This window comes from Aotus nancymaae, unplaced genomic scaffold (assembly GCF_030222135.1).
Source record: "Aotus nancymaae isolate 86718 unplaced genomic scaffold, 86718_ANA_hifiasm-v0.15.2.pri h1tg000011l, whole genome shotgun sequence".
In the NCBI taxonomy this organism is placed as follows: Eukaryota; Metazoa; Chordata; class Mammalia; order Primates; family Aotidae; genus Aotus; species Aotus nancymaae.
In genome coordinates, this window is record NW_026988422.1 from 44,574,450 (window position 1) to 44,592,438 (window position 17,989).

The following is a 17,989-nucleotide window of genomic DNA, read 5'->3' on the forward strand; positions in this document are numbered from 1 at the left end:
AAGAAAGGGAAAGAAGACTCCAGAGTGAATCCCAGATGTTTTGTCTGGCCATCTGGGTGAATAAATGTTGCTAAAATGAGCAACACAGAGTGGGGCAGGCTTAGGGAGATGAGAGTTTAATTTTCCACATAGAATCTTAGGTAGACTGGGACATTTTGAAAATATCTATTAGGGAGCTAGATCTACCACCCTGGAGCCCAGGAGACAGGTTCAAGTTGCGACAATCATCCCGGTAGCAGTAAGTGGTTTTGGCTAACAGCAGGCAGCAGCATAGACATAAGTCTTGCAGAGCACAAAATTCTGGAGACAGTTGGAGGGCAAACTGCCCTTCATGTGGTTCAAGAGCTCCTGAAGTATTTCCTGTCTGACAGCTCAGGACAACATTGCAATAGTTTCCTAGTTCTGGCTCTCCTGCCTCCTGCAACTCAATTCTCCAGATTAGCCATGGCAACATTTTAAAGTGTAAATCATGTTATACTACTCCTTGCTTACAAGCCATGAGTGGCTTCTCAGACTCAAATTCAAACTATTTGAGACCAATAAAACTCTACCTGTGATCTTCCCTTTCCTACCTCTCTAACAAGATTTATCACATGACCCCTAGAGTTAACCCTGTAATCCAGACCCTCTGTCCCTCCCTCAAGGCCTTTGCACCTGCTGTTCTCTATGTCTGGAATGCCCTTTTCTAGGTCTTACTGGCTGGCTTCCTCTCCTGATTCAATTACCTCTGCTGAAACGTTACTTCCTCAGAGAACTTCCTTAACCAATCTAATGTATGTCTCCCACCCTACCATTTCACATTCTGAATCTCATTACTCCTTGTTATAAAACACTGACCATTATCTGAATGTGTTTTGTTATTTATTTACTATCTATCTACTGTATTGGAAATGGTGATATGCAAAGGTAAATTTTCATTTATTGTTTCTTTTTTCTTTTTTTTTGGATACAGAATTTTGCTGTCAGCCAGGGTGGAGTGCAGTTGCACCACCCTAGCTCACTGCAGCCTCCTGGGCTCAAGTGATCCTCCACCTCCTGCCTCTTCCTCCCAAAGTGCTGAGATTACAGGCCTAAGTCATTGTACTTGGTCCATTTATTGTTTCTTAAGGGCAAGTGAACAAGTGGGATGGAACCATATAGCTGAGGACCTTGAATTCCCATTGAGGGTTTTTGTTTAATTTGCTAGTTTCTGAGGAGCCATAATGTTTTAAGTAGAGCAATAATCTTGTCAAATGTTTAAAAATCTTTGTTTGGTTAACGTTCTAAAATGTAACCACTCCATAACTGGGACCCTAAACTCATCGACTGAAACATTGTTCATGTTAACTGGTGAGGTTTACTTACATATAAAATTGCTAAATAAATGAGCAGAATGACAAGGATGTAAAAGTCTAGAGATAATATCTGAAATTGATGGCTTTAACTAGTTTTGCAGAATTGTACAGTTGGTTTCCAATCTAGTTTATTAGCCTCTCCTTCCTTTCAGTGTAAGAAGCATAGAAAATCAGATGTCATGTAATTTTTAAATTAGGACCAAACTGTATCAAGGCCAAATTTTCTACATAGTCAGCAGCAATGCCTTTCTACTTGTTACTTTCAGTGAAACTATTGCTAGACTCAACTGTGATGGTACCAGACTTTGGCTAATGGCAGTGCCCTAGGGATGGGTGATATTGAGCTCTTTCAATAAGGTTGAAAATAGGTCTTTGGACCCTTCAATTTAATTCCATTAAACCCTACAGAGTAACTGCTGTGTGCCAAACATCACATTCATCTCTTGGGCAAAAAAGAAGGTGGGGAAGGAGAAGGTACACTTCTTCCTTTTATGGAGGATGCAGTCTAATAATTTACCTCTGAGTATGCAGTACAGTTAATTGCGTAATTCTGCACAAAGACTGACAAAGATTATTTTTTCAAAATCATGCCAATTGGCCACATAACTATTTGTCAGCCTTGGAAATGTTTGTTTTTTCCCTTCCTCTTCTTCACTTTTCTAGGGATAAATAAAACCAATATTATTTCTTGTTTCTTTTCTATTAAGATGGGTTACTCTTATTAAAAAGAAACACACGCACACACACAATATTCCCCAAATAATTTTCAATGCAAGGTATGTATAAATATAAAGTTTATTTAGCATAGTGTTTAGAAAAATAAGTTCACATCATTTCAGAAAACAAATAAAACACTTAATTGTCCAGGCATTAAACCCCCATTACAGTACAACATACATACTTTAGATCTCTTTGGTTGGGTAATTAAGCACAGAAATGTTCTGGGACATGCTCTGTGTGCCATCACCTAACAGTGCAGTAAAGACTCTGTTACCCTACCCCATGATATACATTCTGTATAGAGTGTCTCTTTGTGTAAGGCACAGTAAAACCATATTGAGTATATAACTGGTTGCTTCTAAACATACAGTACATGCAACAAAAGAATAAATTTTTTTGAGAACCCTGAAAGCCAAAAGAGTCACATGCTATATAATTTTGATTAATAAAATGTATGGTGGTAAATTAACATGAAATGTATCAATTAGATACAAAGTAACTGCTAAGCTCTATTATCTAAGTTTTACTAAGAGTTTAAAACATCTTTTGTGAAATGTAATTCTTTTCCCCATAGTTTCCTTGAATTATTTTTATTATGAGATGATCTGTCAAAACATTTTAGAGAATGAACTTGTGGCTATATACTAATGCACTTGTCTAGCATGTAGCAGGGCAGGCTGCCACACATGCCCAATAATCCAACTTTTAACATGCAAGATACAAGGCATATACAGAGAGATTTAAGGTCAGTGTGCAATTTAACTATGGATTCTTACCTATGGCTATAATATCTACCTGCCTTTCGTAACACTAGAAAGGCACTGAAACATGTGTACAATTCAAGAAGTCTTTTCATTACTATAAATATACATGAGATATAAAGCAGTACAACACAGGTGCTCTTGCTTGATTGAGGAACAATTGCACCTTCTCCTTAAACAATAGACTGTCCTTTACTAGATTTAACTAAGAGCTAAACGCCAAATTCTGGCTGTTAGAGTGCATAGATAGGCTTACACCAAAAATCCCACAGCCAGCAGCATGGGTTGGGTTTTGCAGGGAGTTATTTACCCCTATTTTGATCTTCAGGGATCATTAGAGGGTCATTTGCAGCATCTTCAAGCATTGGTTTATGTAAGAGGGAAATTCTGCCATATGAACTCCAAGGGTTCTGTGTCTGGCCCTTGGTATGGCAAAAGACATTTGCAATTCTGTGCAAGGAGATCATGGGGTTTATCTTACTCCATTCACATATACATGGGCTACATACCAACTGGCCCTTATTTTATTGAAAGAAAAGAACAATAAGTTCTTTACAATATGCATTGATTCTTACCTGGTATATTGTATAGCTACCTGAAGTAATTGTAGGGTTATAATTACATCATGAATAGGTTTCCTAGGTAAGTCTTAAGTTTTGTGCTATCTTTTCTTTTTTGTAAGGGAGAAACAGGAAGAACGCTGAATAAGAGAGAGGCTTGTTATATTTTGGGAAAACATATAAAACATTTCCAGTTATATATATGTAGCATATATAACTTTAAAAACCTTCCCATTTCTCTTATTGAATGAGTATTTGAAAATAATTAACAAACTCTTGATATCTGCAGCAATCAAGTGGAAAACATCATTTTCATATAAACTACACTACAGAGCCATGTAATTAATCTAACAGGACCAGCACACACCCAAAGAAAAAACAAGCTGTGTAAGTAGTAGGAGAGTGGAAAAGAACTCTAAAACACCTGACTTGTAAAACAAAACAAAAAACATGTAGTGTCAGCAGTTTAGGAACATTCACCAATTCTATAAAAAAATGATGTAGTTCTTTATCAAAATGATGGGAGAGGAATTCTTCATAGGGTTCTTCATATATACCTGCAAATTCAATTTGTAATAACAAAAGTTAAATCCCCTATGTCCCTTATTCAACATGCTTGGTTGATTGACATGTAGAGAACTAGAGTGGGCTCTTTGTTCTAATTTAAAAAAGCAAGGTGTGCTAACATTTTTATGTTCAGCAACTGTAAGTTATCTCTGAAGAAATTATTTTCTCACTTTTCTTGCTTTTCAGAGACTAGACAGTAACTTTACTTACTACATAAATGTATTTGCATTGTTACATCTGTGTTCAGAGTCCTGATAAAACTACAGCCACAGCTTACAACATTATTAAACAAGCTTCTTAGAGAAACCCAAAATACTTACTTTTAAAGAAGACATGACAATATAGTGCAAACAACAGTCATGTGTCAGAGTGTAACAATTGATTCAAAACATTTAGAACTAAGTTTCAACAGGAAAGAATTTTGCTTAATAGAATTTACATATTTTCTTTACTTTGAAATGGTTTTCATAGCCTGTATAATCGATTTTACATGGTATCTGTAACTTTATTATTTTCCTTATAATGAAAAACATCCACAATGATTAGTTGTTTATCCATTTGTGTAATAAATGTCATATATAATATTTAGTGAAACTTAAGTTCTTCAGATTTAAAGCAATTTTGTGGTGAAATTAACCCTGTTAGATAGAGAGTAGAAAAGAACCATCAGTGCTTCTGTTGACACTTCTGTACCTTACTACTAATAAAAGGCCACAAGGTAAAAAGGCACATAGAATTCCATAGAAAACATATTTAAATGAATTGGAGAGTTGCTAAATAAAGAACAAGGATGTGAAAAAAAGTAGCAAAATTCCAATATTGGGAGTTAGATTTCCTGTTTCAGTGTTAATAATATTGACCTTAATAGATTCCTGGTAAAAATCATTATTTTAAAAATCCTACAAAAAGTATAACTTTGTTGGAAACAACTATGTTCACTTCCTGTTCAAACAATAAAAATAAATTAAACAGTAAGAAAACATTTCTTTTTCAGTTCATAGCGCCTGAAGAGAAACATATACAGTATAAATAAAATTCACTGTCATTACTCAAATCCTGCTTACAGAACTGATATATTTACATTCATACTGAAGTTTCAGAGTTTTTAGTGGAGTTCCGAACTTTCTCAGCCACACTGAGCTATTAGAAATCACATTTGGAAATGTGTTGAGACTTAACCAAAGACTTTCTTAAAAAATGCTGAAAACGAGAGGTGTGTGTGTGTGTGTGTGTGTATATATATATATATATATACTACCTAACTTTAAAAATACGTACCATTTATGTTTCTTAACCTTTTCAATGCCCGTGAAGTAAAAGTAAACAAAAACAATTGTATTATTTCTAATGGTCTGCAGCTATCTTTAATTTTCTATGTTAGGTGTATACATTTTTGATTTTAAAAACTATCGCGTTCCATTTTGACCTTAGAGTTATATTTAGTCAACTAAATGATTCACTTTGACTTGACACATTTTACCTTGTTCCTTTGTCTCCATCTATTTAAAAGAGAACATTATAAGTGAACAAAAAGGCTGCAATAATGCAGTTCTACTCCTGTATACTTAAGTGTGATCTTCATGCAGATCAATCTAAAGTCTCTCGTATGCATATACTTGCAAAACTAGAGTGTTTTCCTTTAAATAGGAAAATGTGTTGTGTCCTTGAGGCTTCATGAAAAGATTTGCCGCTGATGCCAAAAAGAGGTGAGGAGGAAATAAAGTTTATAAATCTTGCATATCTTCATCCAACTGGACAGTCTGGAGCTTGGCAAGCTCTTTTTTGTCTGTTTCCAGGTCTTCACAGACAGTATCAACCATGCCATCTAGGACATACTTGGATTTAGAGTCCAGCATCATTAAGCTACTTGTTGCTTTGCTCTCAGAATTTGGTAAGAAATTCTCTTTCATGTTAGCTACCGATTGCAGAACCAAACGATGTTCTCGGACAAAATCCTGATGTACTGCTGGGGAGGGGTGACCTACCTGGTCTTCAGCTGTAGAAACTATTTCCCCAAGGGCAGCCTGAGTCATAGGGACTGACATTAGGTCTTGACCAGTAATAAGGGAGCAGTTCTGAAGAGTTGCATAGTTAGTGTTGCTGACAGATGTCACAGTAGATTTGCTTGCCACCGGTGCAGACATTGGCTGGCTATCGGCAATGTCAGGGTTTAGCTCAGTGGGATTTAGTAGTGTAGGGGGACTGAGGGAAAAATTGTGAGTTGGAGATACATTAACTAATGAGGAGGCCAGTGGATGGAGGCCACTCCCCGAGATGTTTTCAGAAGATAGGTTTGCATTTACTTGTGCATTCTGATTGACAGGCATCAACTGAGAAAATACCAGGCTCCTCTCCAAGCCTTCCTGTTTCACAGATCCTATAGTCTGGCCTGAATTAGGAACTGTGTATACCACTGCACTGGGAGGAAGAGAGCTCAAGAAAACCTTTCCTTGCTGGATTGTGGTGGACTCACTTGTAAATGTGCTCCCATCTGAAGTGCTTGAACTTACTGAAATATTACCTAGAAAAAATAAAGTACTGATTATCATTGGTGGAAGTGATAGGGAAAGAAAAAAAGTTATACACACATGGTTGTTTTTCTCAGGTACAGTATCTATAAAAAAGCAACACTTCCATATAATAATTTAGCCCAATTCTGGTTCAGTATTAGCTTGAACACTTAAAACTATAGATTCCCAGGCTCTACTTCTTGAAAGTGTGACTTAATACATCTTAGAACAGTTGTTTTTACCCCCCCCCAAGTAAATACATATATATATATATTTTTTGTATAGAGACATCTTTTATTTTATGTTTAACCACAACAACACAGCCAAAAAAACTAATTGCATTCCTGAGTCACAGGTGTGCCTATGTTCCCCATCTTTCATCAGCTTCTTAGGAAACACAGTGACTTCCAAACCATTACTTTTTATGTCTCATGACCTCCAACGGTCTTGAGGATAGAACACGTCAAAGATTCTGTTGCCTATTATTTCTCTGTCTTTAAAAAAAATTAGATTCAGGGGGCATGTGTGCATGTTTGTTACACGGGAATATTGAGTAATGGTGGGAACTGGGTTTCTAGAGTACCCACCTTCTTAAGTAATTCTGATGACGAAGAGGGATTGAGAACTACTAGTTAGAAGCCAACTGTGGAAAAAAAAATCTTTTCTAAATTCTGATTCAGTCAAGTTTCTGTTTCATCATTAACAACTTGACATCTCTTAATTAGTTAAAAGTTATTGCTAGCCCTGACAGTTATAACCAGAAGATACAAATGCAAAATGAAACACCTTCGTTCAAGACTGACTGCTCAGTAACTGACATAAAATATAAATAAATGGCAATGTAGAAAATACCACATAAAATGAGTTACCCTGGGGGTTAAAACTTAACCATATAAACCTGTACAGACAAGTTGCAAACTTTCACCAAACTAGTCATAAAGTAATGTCAAGTCAACAAAACATTCAAATGCTTTTGTTTTCTTTTGTTGTGCCAGTTCTGAATTTTCAGTGTTGTAGTAATAGGAACAATTAATGGTAATATGAAATGTGCTTTTTAAAATACAGATTTACATAAAGGATCAGAGCTAATGCTTCTCTAAAAGGTTTGTATCTTTTGAAGCTCTCAGAATAATGGTCTATAGAGACCAGAAGCAGAAAAAGAAATGTTAAGTACAAAGCTGAGATGTTCAAATCAGATCACTCAGACAATGTAGATGAACTGGACTTCCCACTACCATCAAATACAATCCTTTTTTTCCTGAGTCTTTACATAGGCATGAGATGATGGCAATTGGATAATCTAGGACCTCAAATATGGTCTTTGGTGGGACTCTTGTAATAGGTGGGCTATTTATCCTGATCTTAAATTAGATGTTTAGTAAATTCTTTTTTTTTTTTTTTTTGGAGACAGAGTCTTGCTCTGTCGCCCAGGCTGGAGTGCAGTGGCGCAATTTCTGCTCACTGCAACCTCCCTCTGCCAGGTTCAAGAGATTATCATGCTTCAACTTCTGAGTAGCTGGGATTACAAACGCATGTCACCATGCCAGGCTAATTTTTGTATTTTTAGTAAAGATGGGGTTTCACCATGTTGGCCAGGGTGTTCTCGAACTCCTGAGCTCAAGTGATCCACCAGCCTTGGCCTCCTAAAGTACTGGGATTATGTGAATGTGGCTCATGCAGCCTCGATCTCCTGGGTCCAAGCAATCTCTACCACCTCAGCCTCCTGAGGAGCTGGGACTACAGGTACGCACCACCATGCCCAGCTAATTTTTAAATTTTTTGTAGAAATGAGGTCTCACTATGTTGCCCAGGCTGGCTGGTCTGGAACTCCTGGGCTCACCTCCTGCCTCGGCCTTTCAAAGTGTTGGGATTATAGGCGTGTGACACCACATCTGGACTCAATAAACTACTTTTTTTGAGAGAGCAGCCCAATGTTAAAAGGTAATCAATTCACCTAAAACATTTTCCTTCTTGAATTATTAGAATATTGTGAACATTTAACTACATTTAACTACAAAGTTTAATCACAGAAATACTGGCATTAAGAAAAACATTTCTAGGTATGTTTCATTTATTCCCTAACATAAACTTTTGTTTCAAGCCACACATACGAAAAAACTGCTTTTATTTGAAAACACTGACTTCAACTTAAGTATGCTTTATAATTCTTTTTATTTTTTTTTTGAGACGGAGTTTCGTTTTTGTTGCTCAGGCCGGAATGCAATGGCATGATCTTGGCTCACTGCAACCTCCGCCTGGTAGGTTCAAGTGATTCTCCTGCCTCATCCTCTCAAGTAGCTGGGATTATAGGCATGTGCCACCACACCCAACTAATTTTTGTTTTGTTTTTTTTTTGAGGCAGAGTCTTACTCTGTCACCTAGGCTGGCATGCAGTGGCAAGATCTCGGCTCACTGCAACCTCTGCCTCTTGGGTTAAAGTTCTCTGCCCCAGCCTCCCAAGTAGCTGGGATTACAGGTGCCTAAGACCACACCTGGCTAATTTTTGTATTTTTAGTAGAGATGGGGTTTCACCATATTGACCAGTCTAGTCTTCAACTCCTGACCTTGTGATCCACTCACTTCAGCCTCCCAAAGTGCTGGGATTACAGGATTGAGCCATTGTGCCCAGCCTCTTTAAAATTCTTGTAGGCAGCTGATTTGTGGCAAAAAAAAAAAAAAATCTGAAATAGATGTTTATGTTGTTGCATGTATATTTATGAAATTGTTTGCCAATATATGCATGAACAAAATGATTAGTTATCTTTTTATACAGCCATAAATAGCATAATACATGCAACATTTTCCCTAACTGCTACTGAATGAAGTGTTTCTGAATTTGTAGAAATTATAACATATATAAAAGGGAGAAAAGAAGATTTGATCTAAAATTTGATTTTTGAGCATAACTACAATTGAATTAAAAATTGAACAATAAGATAAAAAGCCCAACCGAAAAACCACATAGAACTTTTAATGATGATACGAAAAAAATAAAGCCGGTCACCGTGTCTAATGCCTGTAATCCCAGCACTTTGGGAGGCTGAAGTGGGCGAATCACCTGAGGTCAGGAGTTCAAGACCAGCCTGGCCAACATGGCAAAAACCTGTCTCTATTAAAAATACAAAAATTAGCCAGGTATGGTGATGCATGCCTGTAGTCCCAGCTACTTGGGAGGCTGAGGCAAAAGAATCACTGGAACTTGGGAGGTGGAGGTTGGAGTGACCTGAGATCGTACCACTGTACTCCAGATTGGGTGAGAAAGTGAGTCTCTGCCTAAAAAACAAACAAATAAACAAACAAACAAAATAAAAAAAAAAAAAAAAAAACCTTAGTTGCTCAGACTGTAAAGTGAGTAAAAGATGTAGGTAGATATTCTAGTTTTCCACATTAATCCCAACTATAGAAAAGTAAGTCTATCTTGTCTAGACATTTTAAAGAATGGCTCAGTATCTGTTTGTGAGAAAAACTGAATCTCTAAAATGCTTTAGTGACAACTGCAATACCCAACTACCATACAGAGATATTGCTTACTGGATTAAACTTAACCATCTAGTTAAACTTATCCTTCAACTCACCCAGATGGTCTAAGGATTGACAGCCTTGTCATTTGATCTTAGTTATTTTAACTGAAAATGCTATTCTTATTCCTATTAAATGTCCCATTTAAAAACTTAGCTATTAGTTCATAATAATTTTCTACAGCAGTACTCTTCTAGATTATACAATTAAATGTATTTCTCCTTTTCTCCTCCCTCAATATACATAACTCCTTCTCTCTGCTCAAATTTGTTGCCTCTAAAATATGACCTACTGTTTGGAAATTTTCCTAATGAGATAAAAGATATTAGATCAACATTAAATTATTATCAAAATAAGCCCTTTGGCTTTCCCTGTGGTTTTCATATTTTTGCCCTATGTTGGATAGTAACTTAGCTTAATGCTTTCCATAAATTGGAACAATGATGAACTGAATAATATGCTAAAGGACTGTCTTGTTTTACTTCCATTTTGCCTAAAGAAAAGCAAATGTACAGAATGAGATTTAGAACAATTTTTCCATTAATTCCTTCAATAAGCTGACATAGACTACAGTTGTGGTAACAAGAGAGTTGTGCATAAATTGATTTTTTTTTTTTTTTTTTTTGGTAAAACCCTCTTATAGGAAGCAGACTTTTAAGGTCAACAATTACTTATTTTGCTTTTGTAAAAATCTGGGGCCGGGTGCAGTGGCTCACGCCTGTAATCCCAGCACTTGGGGAGGCCGAGGTGGGGGGATCAGGAGGTCAGGAGTTCGAGACCAGCCTGACCAACACGGCAAAACCCTGTCTCTACTAATTAGCCGTACATGGTGGTGCGCACCTGTAATCCCGGCTACTCAGAAGGCTGAGATAGGAGAATGGCTTGAACCCTGGAGGCGGAGGTTGTAGTGAGCGGAGATCATGCCATTGCACTCTAGTCTGGGAAACAGAGCCAGACTCTGTCTCCAAAAAAAAAAAAAAATTTGGATTTTCAGATTTGCCTATAAGAAGGCAAACATGCATTAACATCTACCACTCATGAATTCAAGGGATTATGCAGACACCACTGCCAAATTCTAACCATTCCTATTTCTTTAAAGAGAAAATGACATAGAGGATCTAGGCTTGCTTAAAGTCAGTGAAGAACTGATATATCCACCTCAGGTTTCCTGAATTTCGTTTAAGCGCTTTCTCTGGAAGATTGCTGTTAGTAAAGTCACAAACTTACAAAATAAGGCTTACTACTGTCTTCATAAATAAACTCACACATTTAGGGGGTGAGTATATGTGCTGAGCAATAGAAACCAAACTGCATATTGCTCTGATTTTCTTTTAGAGCTGTTAGTCTTAATTATAGGAGGAACAGGATCCAAACATAATTGATCCAGTCTTTTTAGCTTGTTCTTCTAAAGCATTTTTCGTCAAATAAATAATGCTTAGGTAAAGTATATGCATTCTTACCAACTGCTAGACTAATTTTGTGTTCTTAGCAATTTTATTAATTTTTAATCTTAAAATGTCAAACAGTGAGTTATTTTGTAAGCACTGATTGACTTATCATATTTCTGTAATTGTAGAACTGGCAGGACTTGCTATGAACTGTATTTTTCTGTTCAGTTGTTAGTAAAATAAAAGCCCATCATCATGATGCAAGGGAATAAAGCAAGCTGGATATGACACGGGTATTGTGAAAGAGGAGAACAACATCAAGGCTATTCTACAGCTAATAAGGTACCTGAACCGTAACATCAATCTATAGCTATCACCAAATGCGTCACTTACAGCAGCTGATGAACACATTTGCTGGTGCATTAAGGTACCAAATGAGATTTTTACCTTGTGAAGCTGCCACTGACACGGGGGGCAGCTGCAGTGAAGAGAATCCAATGCTCCCATTAAGGAACTGACTGTTTGCTCCAGAATTGGGGATCTGGACAATCCCATACTGGTTAATTTGCACTGGTGTAGTAAAAGTCACTACAGAGCCCCCATCCTGGGAAGCCACTGTTTGAATGCCTTCTCTTTTCACCTCAGTGCTGGGTATCAGCCCTGGAAATGAGACAGGGACACTGGGGCTGTAGGACGTGGTGGCTGCTGAGTTAGCAGCAGAACTCTGGAGGACTTTGAATTCCTTCACATCCTGGGAGGTAGACCCCAGTATGTCAGTCATGGATATGCCATTGCTCACAATGTTTGATGACATTTTTGGTGGGTTCAGTGCCACTGCCTGTGTATTTCCCACATTTAATCCATTAAGGATAACTCCACTGGGTCCCTGAATAAAAGAATTTCCATTAAGGAAGACAGGTGAAGTACTTGCAGGTACCAAGCTTCCATTCAACAGAACTCCAGAAGAGCTTAATGATATCTTAGCATTTCCAATTTGTTGCATATATACTGGCTCCATATGACCGGAAAGGCTGAGGTTGGTGACGCCATCAGATGAACTGGAGAGTGGGTGAGGAGATAAATCCTCATGTCCCTTGCTGGATTCATCTTCAGTGCTGGGGTTGCCATCTGACTCACTGGATGGAGGAGGAAATCAAGACGATCAGAAGGTCAGGGGGATGACATTCTACATAATGCCACTTGTTTGGAAAACCAGCTTCTAAATCCATTAAAAGCGGTATTTAAGGAAAGCACAGCAGGGTGTCTGCTAGTCCTATTTAAACTAAGAGGCCTTTCAGCAGATTCCGACCAGCCAGAGAATCTGGAAAGATAAACTCTCAGATCCCAATCGTTTAAAATAAGAATAAATTCAGGGAAAGTCCAGAGATCTGGAAGATGTAAATTCAGTATTACAGAGGAAAAGTATATTTGATTTTATAGCGTAGAAGTGCTAGTCCTTACTGTCACATATGCTGCTACTGACACCATAGAAAAAAACGCCTTAGATGAGGTGGTCAGTCTTTCCTGTTTAGGAACTCCTTCCCCTCCTCTCAAACCAATTCAGATTAGTGTTATTTTAGAGGTAAATGAAACTGCCAAAGGAGCAGGAGGTGGGAAGTGTTCAGCTTTTCTTTTTTGGTCAGTTAGTTAACAAGAGATCATTTTCTCACCTGCTCCCAAACTTCTACTCCACCAGACTGACAACTCTCTCATTCAACAAAGTGGCTGTCCTTGTTGTAGGAAAAGGCACTTTCAACCCAAGAACAGTTATGTGCAGTCGCCTTTGAATCCAAAGGAAGCCAAAGGGGCCTATTTAACAAACACCATCCAGTGCCCTGGTGAGGTGGGAGGGAAATAGTTCAAAGAGGCCTTTTAACTATTAGACCCCTTCCCCAAAGTCCTTGGTCCCTCTGTTCCAGCCAGGATCCTGTTTCTCAGCTCTCTGACTTGGGAGAAATACCAGATCGGGGTTGAGGGGTGGGTAGTGGTGGGGGTTTCCCATTTGGTCTGAGGCTGGGAGGGACAGCAAAGGAGAGTAGAACAGAGGCGTTTTGGAAGCGCTGCGGGACTTGGCCCAGCATAGGATCCGACATCTCCGCAATGCCCCGCGGTCGGTTCGCTTTCATGCTGAGGGGAGAGGATTACCCGGGCTTTGGCTGCGGGGCCAGGAGCGCAGAAAGCGCTTTGATTTACGAGCTGAGGCTGAGCCGCCGTCGCCGTCTGCGAGGGTGACTCACCGGGGGTGCGGGTGGGAGGTAGATCCGGAGAGGGGACTAAACCAGGCAACTGGGCCGGGGGCGGGGTGTGGAGTTTATCGGGGGTGGGGGTGGGGAGGACAGAGAAGCCGGCAGTGGGGCGTGAGGGAGTCCTAGGGAGCGTGCCTGGCTCGCGAGCGGAGGCGGTGGGGCAGCTGGCCTGCTCGCGGTGCCCGCTCCCCACCCTCTACTCTGGCCCTGCGGATTCCGTTGGTCCCGGAGCGCGGGATCCGCGGCCTCTAGTGGGCGCGGGGCAGGTGGCTCCGAGTAACCAAAGCGCCTTCTCAGGACCTCTCCGCATATCTGCGGAAGGCGCACGCACATCCCGGTGCACGTTTTGTTTTGGTTACCGGGTAGGGCCAGGTAGGACACCGAGCCTTCCTCCGAGCCTTGGGAGAGGAACGCCAGGGCCCGAGCCGTGGAACCCCCACAGGGGCCCAGAAGCGGCAAAGGCGGGCTGAGGCCGGCTCTGGAATGCGCTGGGAGATCACCTTCACCTGGGCCAGGCGGTCAGGTTCCCCGGCTCCCAGATTCCTTCTCTGAGCAGCACCTTCGAGCTGCTTTTGGATTCTTTCTCTCCTATCCCCGCGGGGCTTGGAGACACCAGGTCTTTAGGCGACCTTCTCCTTACTTTGTTTCGTCCAACAAAATACACAGACGCACACACCAAGTGTCTGACTCGGGAAGACGCACAAAAAAGGTGGAAAATCCGGTATTTTCTACCAGAGGGGGAAAACAGCCTGTCAGTCAAAAAGTTCAAACCCAGTGGGGTGGGCGCGCAAGGAGGTGCGTTGATAGCGCCCCCAATGCTTTGCTGCCGTCCGCCGTAAGCCAGCCTGCCCCCCACCCATAACTACCAAACCGGGAGGGAGCCAAGCAGCATTCGGGAACCAAGGGAGGAAGCAGCTCTTCAGCCCTGCTACCCCAGCTGCGCTGAAACCCGATCCTAAGGAGTTCAGAATCAGGTTTCAAAACACTACAGAGTCGGGCCGCACCAGCACCCCACGTTGCCGCGGCCGCGAAGGGAACCACAGGGGCAGGGTGAATGATTAACTCTGTCATATGAAACCTCGACTTTCCGAGACCCCTTCTGCGCCGCCAGCCCCACAACGCTCTCTTCCCTACAGAGCAGCCACCGCGATCTCCAGCGCTGGCCCGGGGGGCGGCTGAACGCTGGGGATCCGGGAGCGTGCGCGCGCAAGGCCCGGTGTGACCCCGCGGAGGTGCAGACCCCGGCCGGCGCCCGCAGCCTCTGCGAGCCTCGGGCGGTAGGGAGAGCTGCGGTGCCGGCGTCCACACTGGCTTCCTTAGCTCCGCCAGAAGCGGGGAGAGGGTGGCAACTTCAAAGCTAGCGGGAGGGGGGTGGGAAGCTGGGCAGCAGTGACCAGCCGAGGTGGGGGCGGGGACTGAGACCTAGGCGGGCGACCAGAAACTTCTGGGGGGAGAGGGGGAGGGTAAGGAGGGAGGTCCACCCGCCCCCTGCCCCTCGCCTCCGCCGCCCCCCACCGCCGCCGACCGGGGAGCGAGGTGGGGGGCGGGGAGAGGTGGGCAGCCGGACCAGGCTGGTGGGGAAGGTAAGCGCCATGTTTGCGAGCACTTGGAGGAAAAGAAAGCTGGGAAGGGGGTGGGGGAGAGGAAGGGGGAGGAGGAGGAAAGTTGGCGCTCACCTTTTGGACTGGGTCTCGGAGGGGTTCCGGTCGCGCTGCCGGCGGTTCTTGAACCAGTTGCTGACCTGGGTGAGGGAGAGGCCGGTGATCTTGGCCAGGTGCCGCTTCTCGGCGGGCGAAGGGTAGCGATTCTGCTTGTAGAGCTCCTTGAGCGCGTTGCGCGACTTCTCCTTGAAACAATACACCGTCTCCTCGCCGTCCCAGATGGTGCGGGGCAGGGGGAATTTCCTGCGCAGCCGGTACTTGTCCACGGCTCCCAGCGGCCGGCCGCGGGCTCTCTCGGCCTCGGTGTAGCGCGCCTTGTACCAGAGCTGCTGCAGCAGCGGGTGGTTGGCCGTCTCGAAGCTGTGACTCTCGAGGATGCTGTAGAGCTCGGGGTAGATGCCCTGGTGGAAGGCCACGAGCGCCCGCGCCTTCAGCAGGCTCTCGTTGCCACGTAGCAGGTCGCTCTGGGGCAGGGACCACAGGAACCGGGCCAGGCGGTCCAGGTTGCCCCCCTGCTGCAGTGCCTCGCACACGCAGGCGACGTGGTCGGGCGAGAAGGCCAGAGGGGTCTGCGCGGCGCCGGCGTGGTGGTGCCTGCCCAGAAGTTCCGAGTGGAGTTGTACCTGATCCGCCGCCACTGCCCCTTCCTCGCCACTCACCCTGGCGGCAGCGGTCGCGGCGTCCCCCGGCTCCAGGGGAAAAGGGGCTGGAGCCGGGGGGCTCAGCCCCACCGCCGCGCCCCCAGCCACTTCTCGGTGCGCCTCCTGCCCTTCCGAGGCGCTTTCCATCCCATTCTCCTGCTTGATGTCCGCCGCACTTGCAATCTGCCCGGTGGGGGAGGAAGAGGACATTTTTTGTTGTTTATTTTCCTCCCTCCCTCACTCCCTCGCACTCTTTTCCTCTTTCTTTCCCCCTCTCTTACTCCTCCTTCTTCGTCTCCCTCCCTCCTCCCCCCCTCCGGAAAGCCCACTCCCTCCCTCCCGGTTTCGGCTGGATCTGGCCGATCAGGTTTCCCCCCGGCCACGCAGTCACCATTAAGATAGCTGCTAGAGCAAAGTAGTGTAAACGGATAGCTGCTTTCTGCCGTTCCCCCAACGTGACTCCTCCGGTTGCTGCATACTATATGGCACTGGCGGCCGGGCCGGCCAGGCCGAGCCACCTCATTGGCTATTTCGCATTCAGAGAGAGGAGGAGACACCATTTCTATCCCTGTCGATCACCCGCCTCTCACTCCACCCCTAGCCTTTCCCTCTCCCCCTGACCCCCAGGCACCTATACCTGAAGGAAAACACCGACATTCTTTCCAAGCCACGCTCTTGGGCGGGAAATTACCTAATGCGGCCTAAAAACTGGACAACTCTTTCAAAGAGCGGCCCTACGATTCCAGAGGGAATATTAGTTGTATGGCCTTAAGGTCTGGATGGTTAAATTTTTAACAAAGAGACCACCCTCAGCATCTAGATGACAGAATTTCAGAGGACAATTCAGAAACCCCGCAGTATCTCCCTGTTCCCCTTCCCTCTCTTTTTGGATGTCTTTATCAAGGATTTTGTATTCAAAAAGGTCAAAAATAAAATGACACTAGGAAATGTTCTAAGGGGCTAACATTTACGGTAAATTAAAATTCCAAAGGTGGAAAAATGCTTGAAAACCTTAAAATTTGCAGCATAAATAGCCCACTGAAAAGACAAAAACAAGAAGCCTTAAAAGTATACTTAACCTTAAACCACATGGAGGGGGGCAACCCAACTGAGTTGAGCATGATATAATTAAACATATATTAAACCATATGTTTATCCTGGATGAGTTGTGTGGAAGAGATCTAAGCTTTAAATTATATTAATAATATGAAAATTTAAGTTTTCTACATGAACATTTTTAATGTCAGTATATGAATAGTTCTTTAAAGATGATAGGCTAGAAACGCTGTATGTGCAGGTGTCATCCAGATCAGTGCAGTATTAGAAACCGTTTTCCACAGCACAGATGGAAGATTGCCCTCTGTTTTGATGCTGAAGTGGCAGTAGAGTGGGGTAGGGGGTGGAGTCTTTTGTTGTTTGCAGTTGTATCTCTTTCCTTTGTAATTTGCCCGAGATCTTAATTCCAAAAGGGATAATCCATTTCTGCTTCTTTGATTACTGTAGGTCAGTCGTGTTTGCCTGCTGCTGCTCTTTCTCAAAATTCAACATTTTAATGACATCATCCTAACCTTTTCTTCAGGGTGGCCTTGTATTGTGTCTGCTTCCCAGCTACTCATATATGCCTACTTCAGCATATTACAAAGCAGCTGTCTAGGTCACCTGCTGTCATGATAAACTTGATGAGATTTTCTTTTTTGTTGACAGGCTGCATTTTATTGCTGGTCAACCAAGATGTCATTTGATGTAGGATTTAACTTGGTTTTGCACTACTCTAATGTGTTGATATTTCCGGTAGATTTAAAATTTATAGTAACAGGAAAAAAACCAGGTGTTTCTACTTCACTGGAAACATCCAGTTGGGTATCAAGCTTCAGGACAATATCTGAGATCCAAAACTTTCTTGAATTTTTGGTTGCCTGTTTGTTTTTGTTTGAGACAGGGTCTCTCTCTGACGCCAAGGCTGGAGTGGATATCAGCTCACTGCAACCTCTGCCTCCTGGGTTCAAGTGATTCTCCTGCATCAGCCTCCTGAGTAGCTGGGATTACAGGCACCTGCCACCACGCCCAGCTAATTTTTGTATT

At 42.6% G+C, this 17,989-nt stretch overlaps 1 protein-coding gene across 2 annotated transcripts; it reads right to left on the bottom strand.

Moving 5' to 3' along the window:
* Window positions 1-2,122: 2,122 nt before the first annotated feature.
* On the bottom strand, window positions 2,123-16,378 carry LOC105705708 (homeobox protein SIX4). Of its 2 annotated transcripts, XM_012435640.2 has the most exons (4): window positions 16,299-16,378; window positions 15,282-16,090; window positions 11,807-12,495; window positions 2,123-6,463 (listed from the first exon to the last, which is right to left on the bottom strand). In XM_012435640.2, exons 1-4 carry the CDS (start codon window positions 16,299-16,301, stop codon window positions 5,667-5,669), a joined length of 2,298 nt encoding a protein of 765 aa, XP_012291063.2. In that variant the 5' UTR covers window positions 16,302-16,378; the 3' UTR covers window positions 2,123-5,666. The 2 variants fall into 2 exon arrangements, with proteins under 2 accessions (XP_012291063.2, XP_012291062.2); XM_012435639.2 differs by lacking the exon at window positions 16,299-16,378 and having other exon boundaries at window positions 15,282-16,188.
* Between the last annotated feature and the right edge of the window lie 1,611 nt (window positions 16,379-17,989).

Excerpts from the sequence above, each read along its gene's own strand:
- LOC105705708 (XM_012435639.2), bottom strand. The coding sequence starts at position 16,117 with ATGTCCTCTTCCTCCCCCACCGGGCAGATTGCAAGTGCGGCGGACATC. Across the intron at positions 12,496-15,281 it reads TCCGAGACCCAGTCCAAAAG|TGAGTCAGATGGCAACCCCA; the intron begins GTGAGCGCCAAC and ends TCCTCCATCCAG. Across the intron at positions 6,464-11,806 it reads GTCAGTGGCAGCTTCACAAG|GTAATATTTCAGTAAGTTCA; the intron begins GTAAAAATCTCA and ends TATTTTTTCTAG.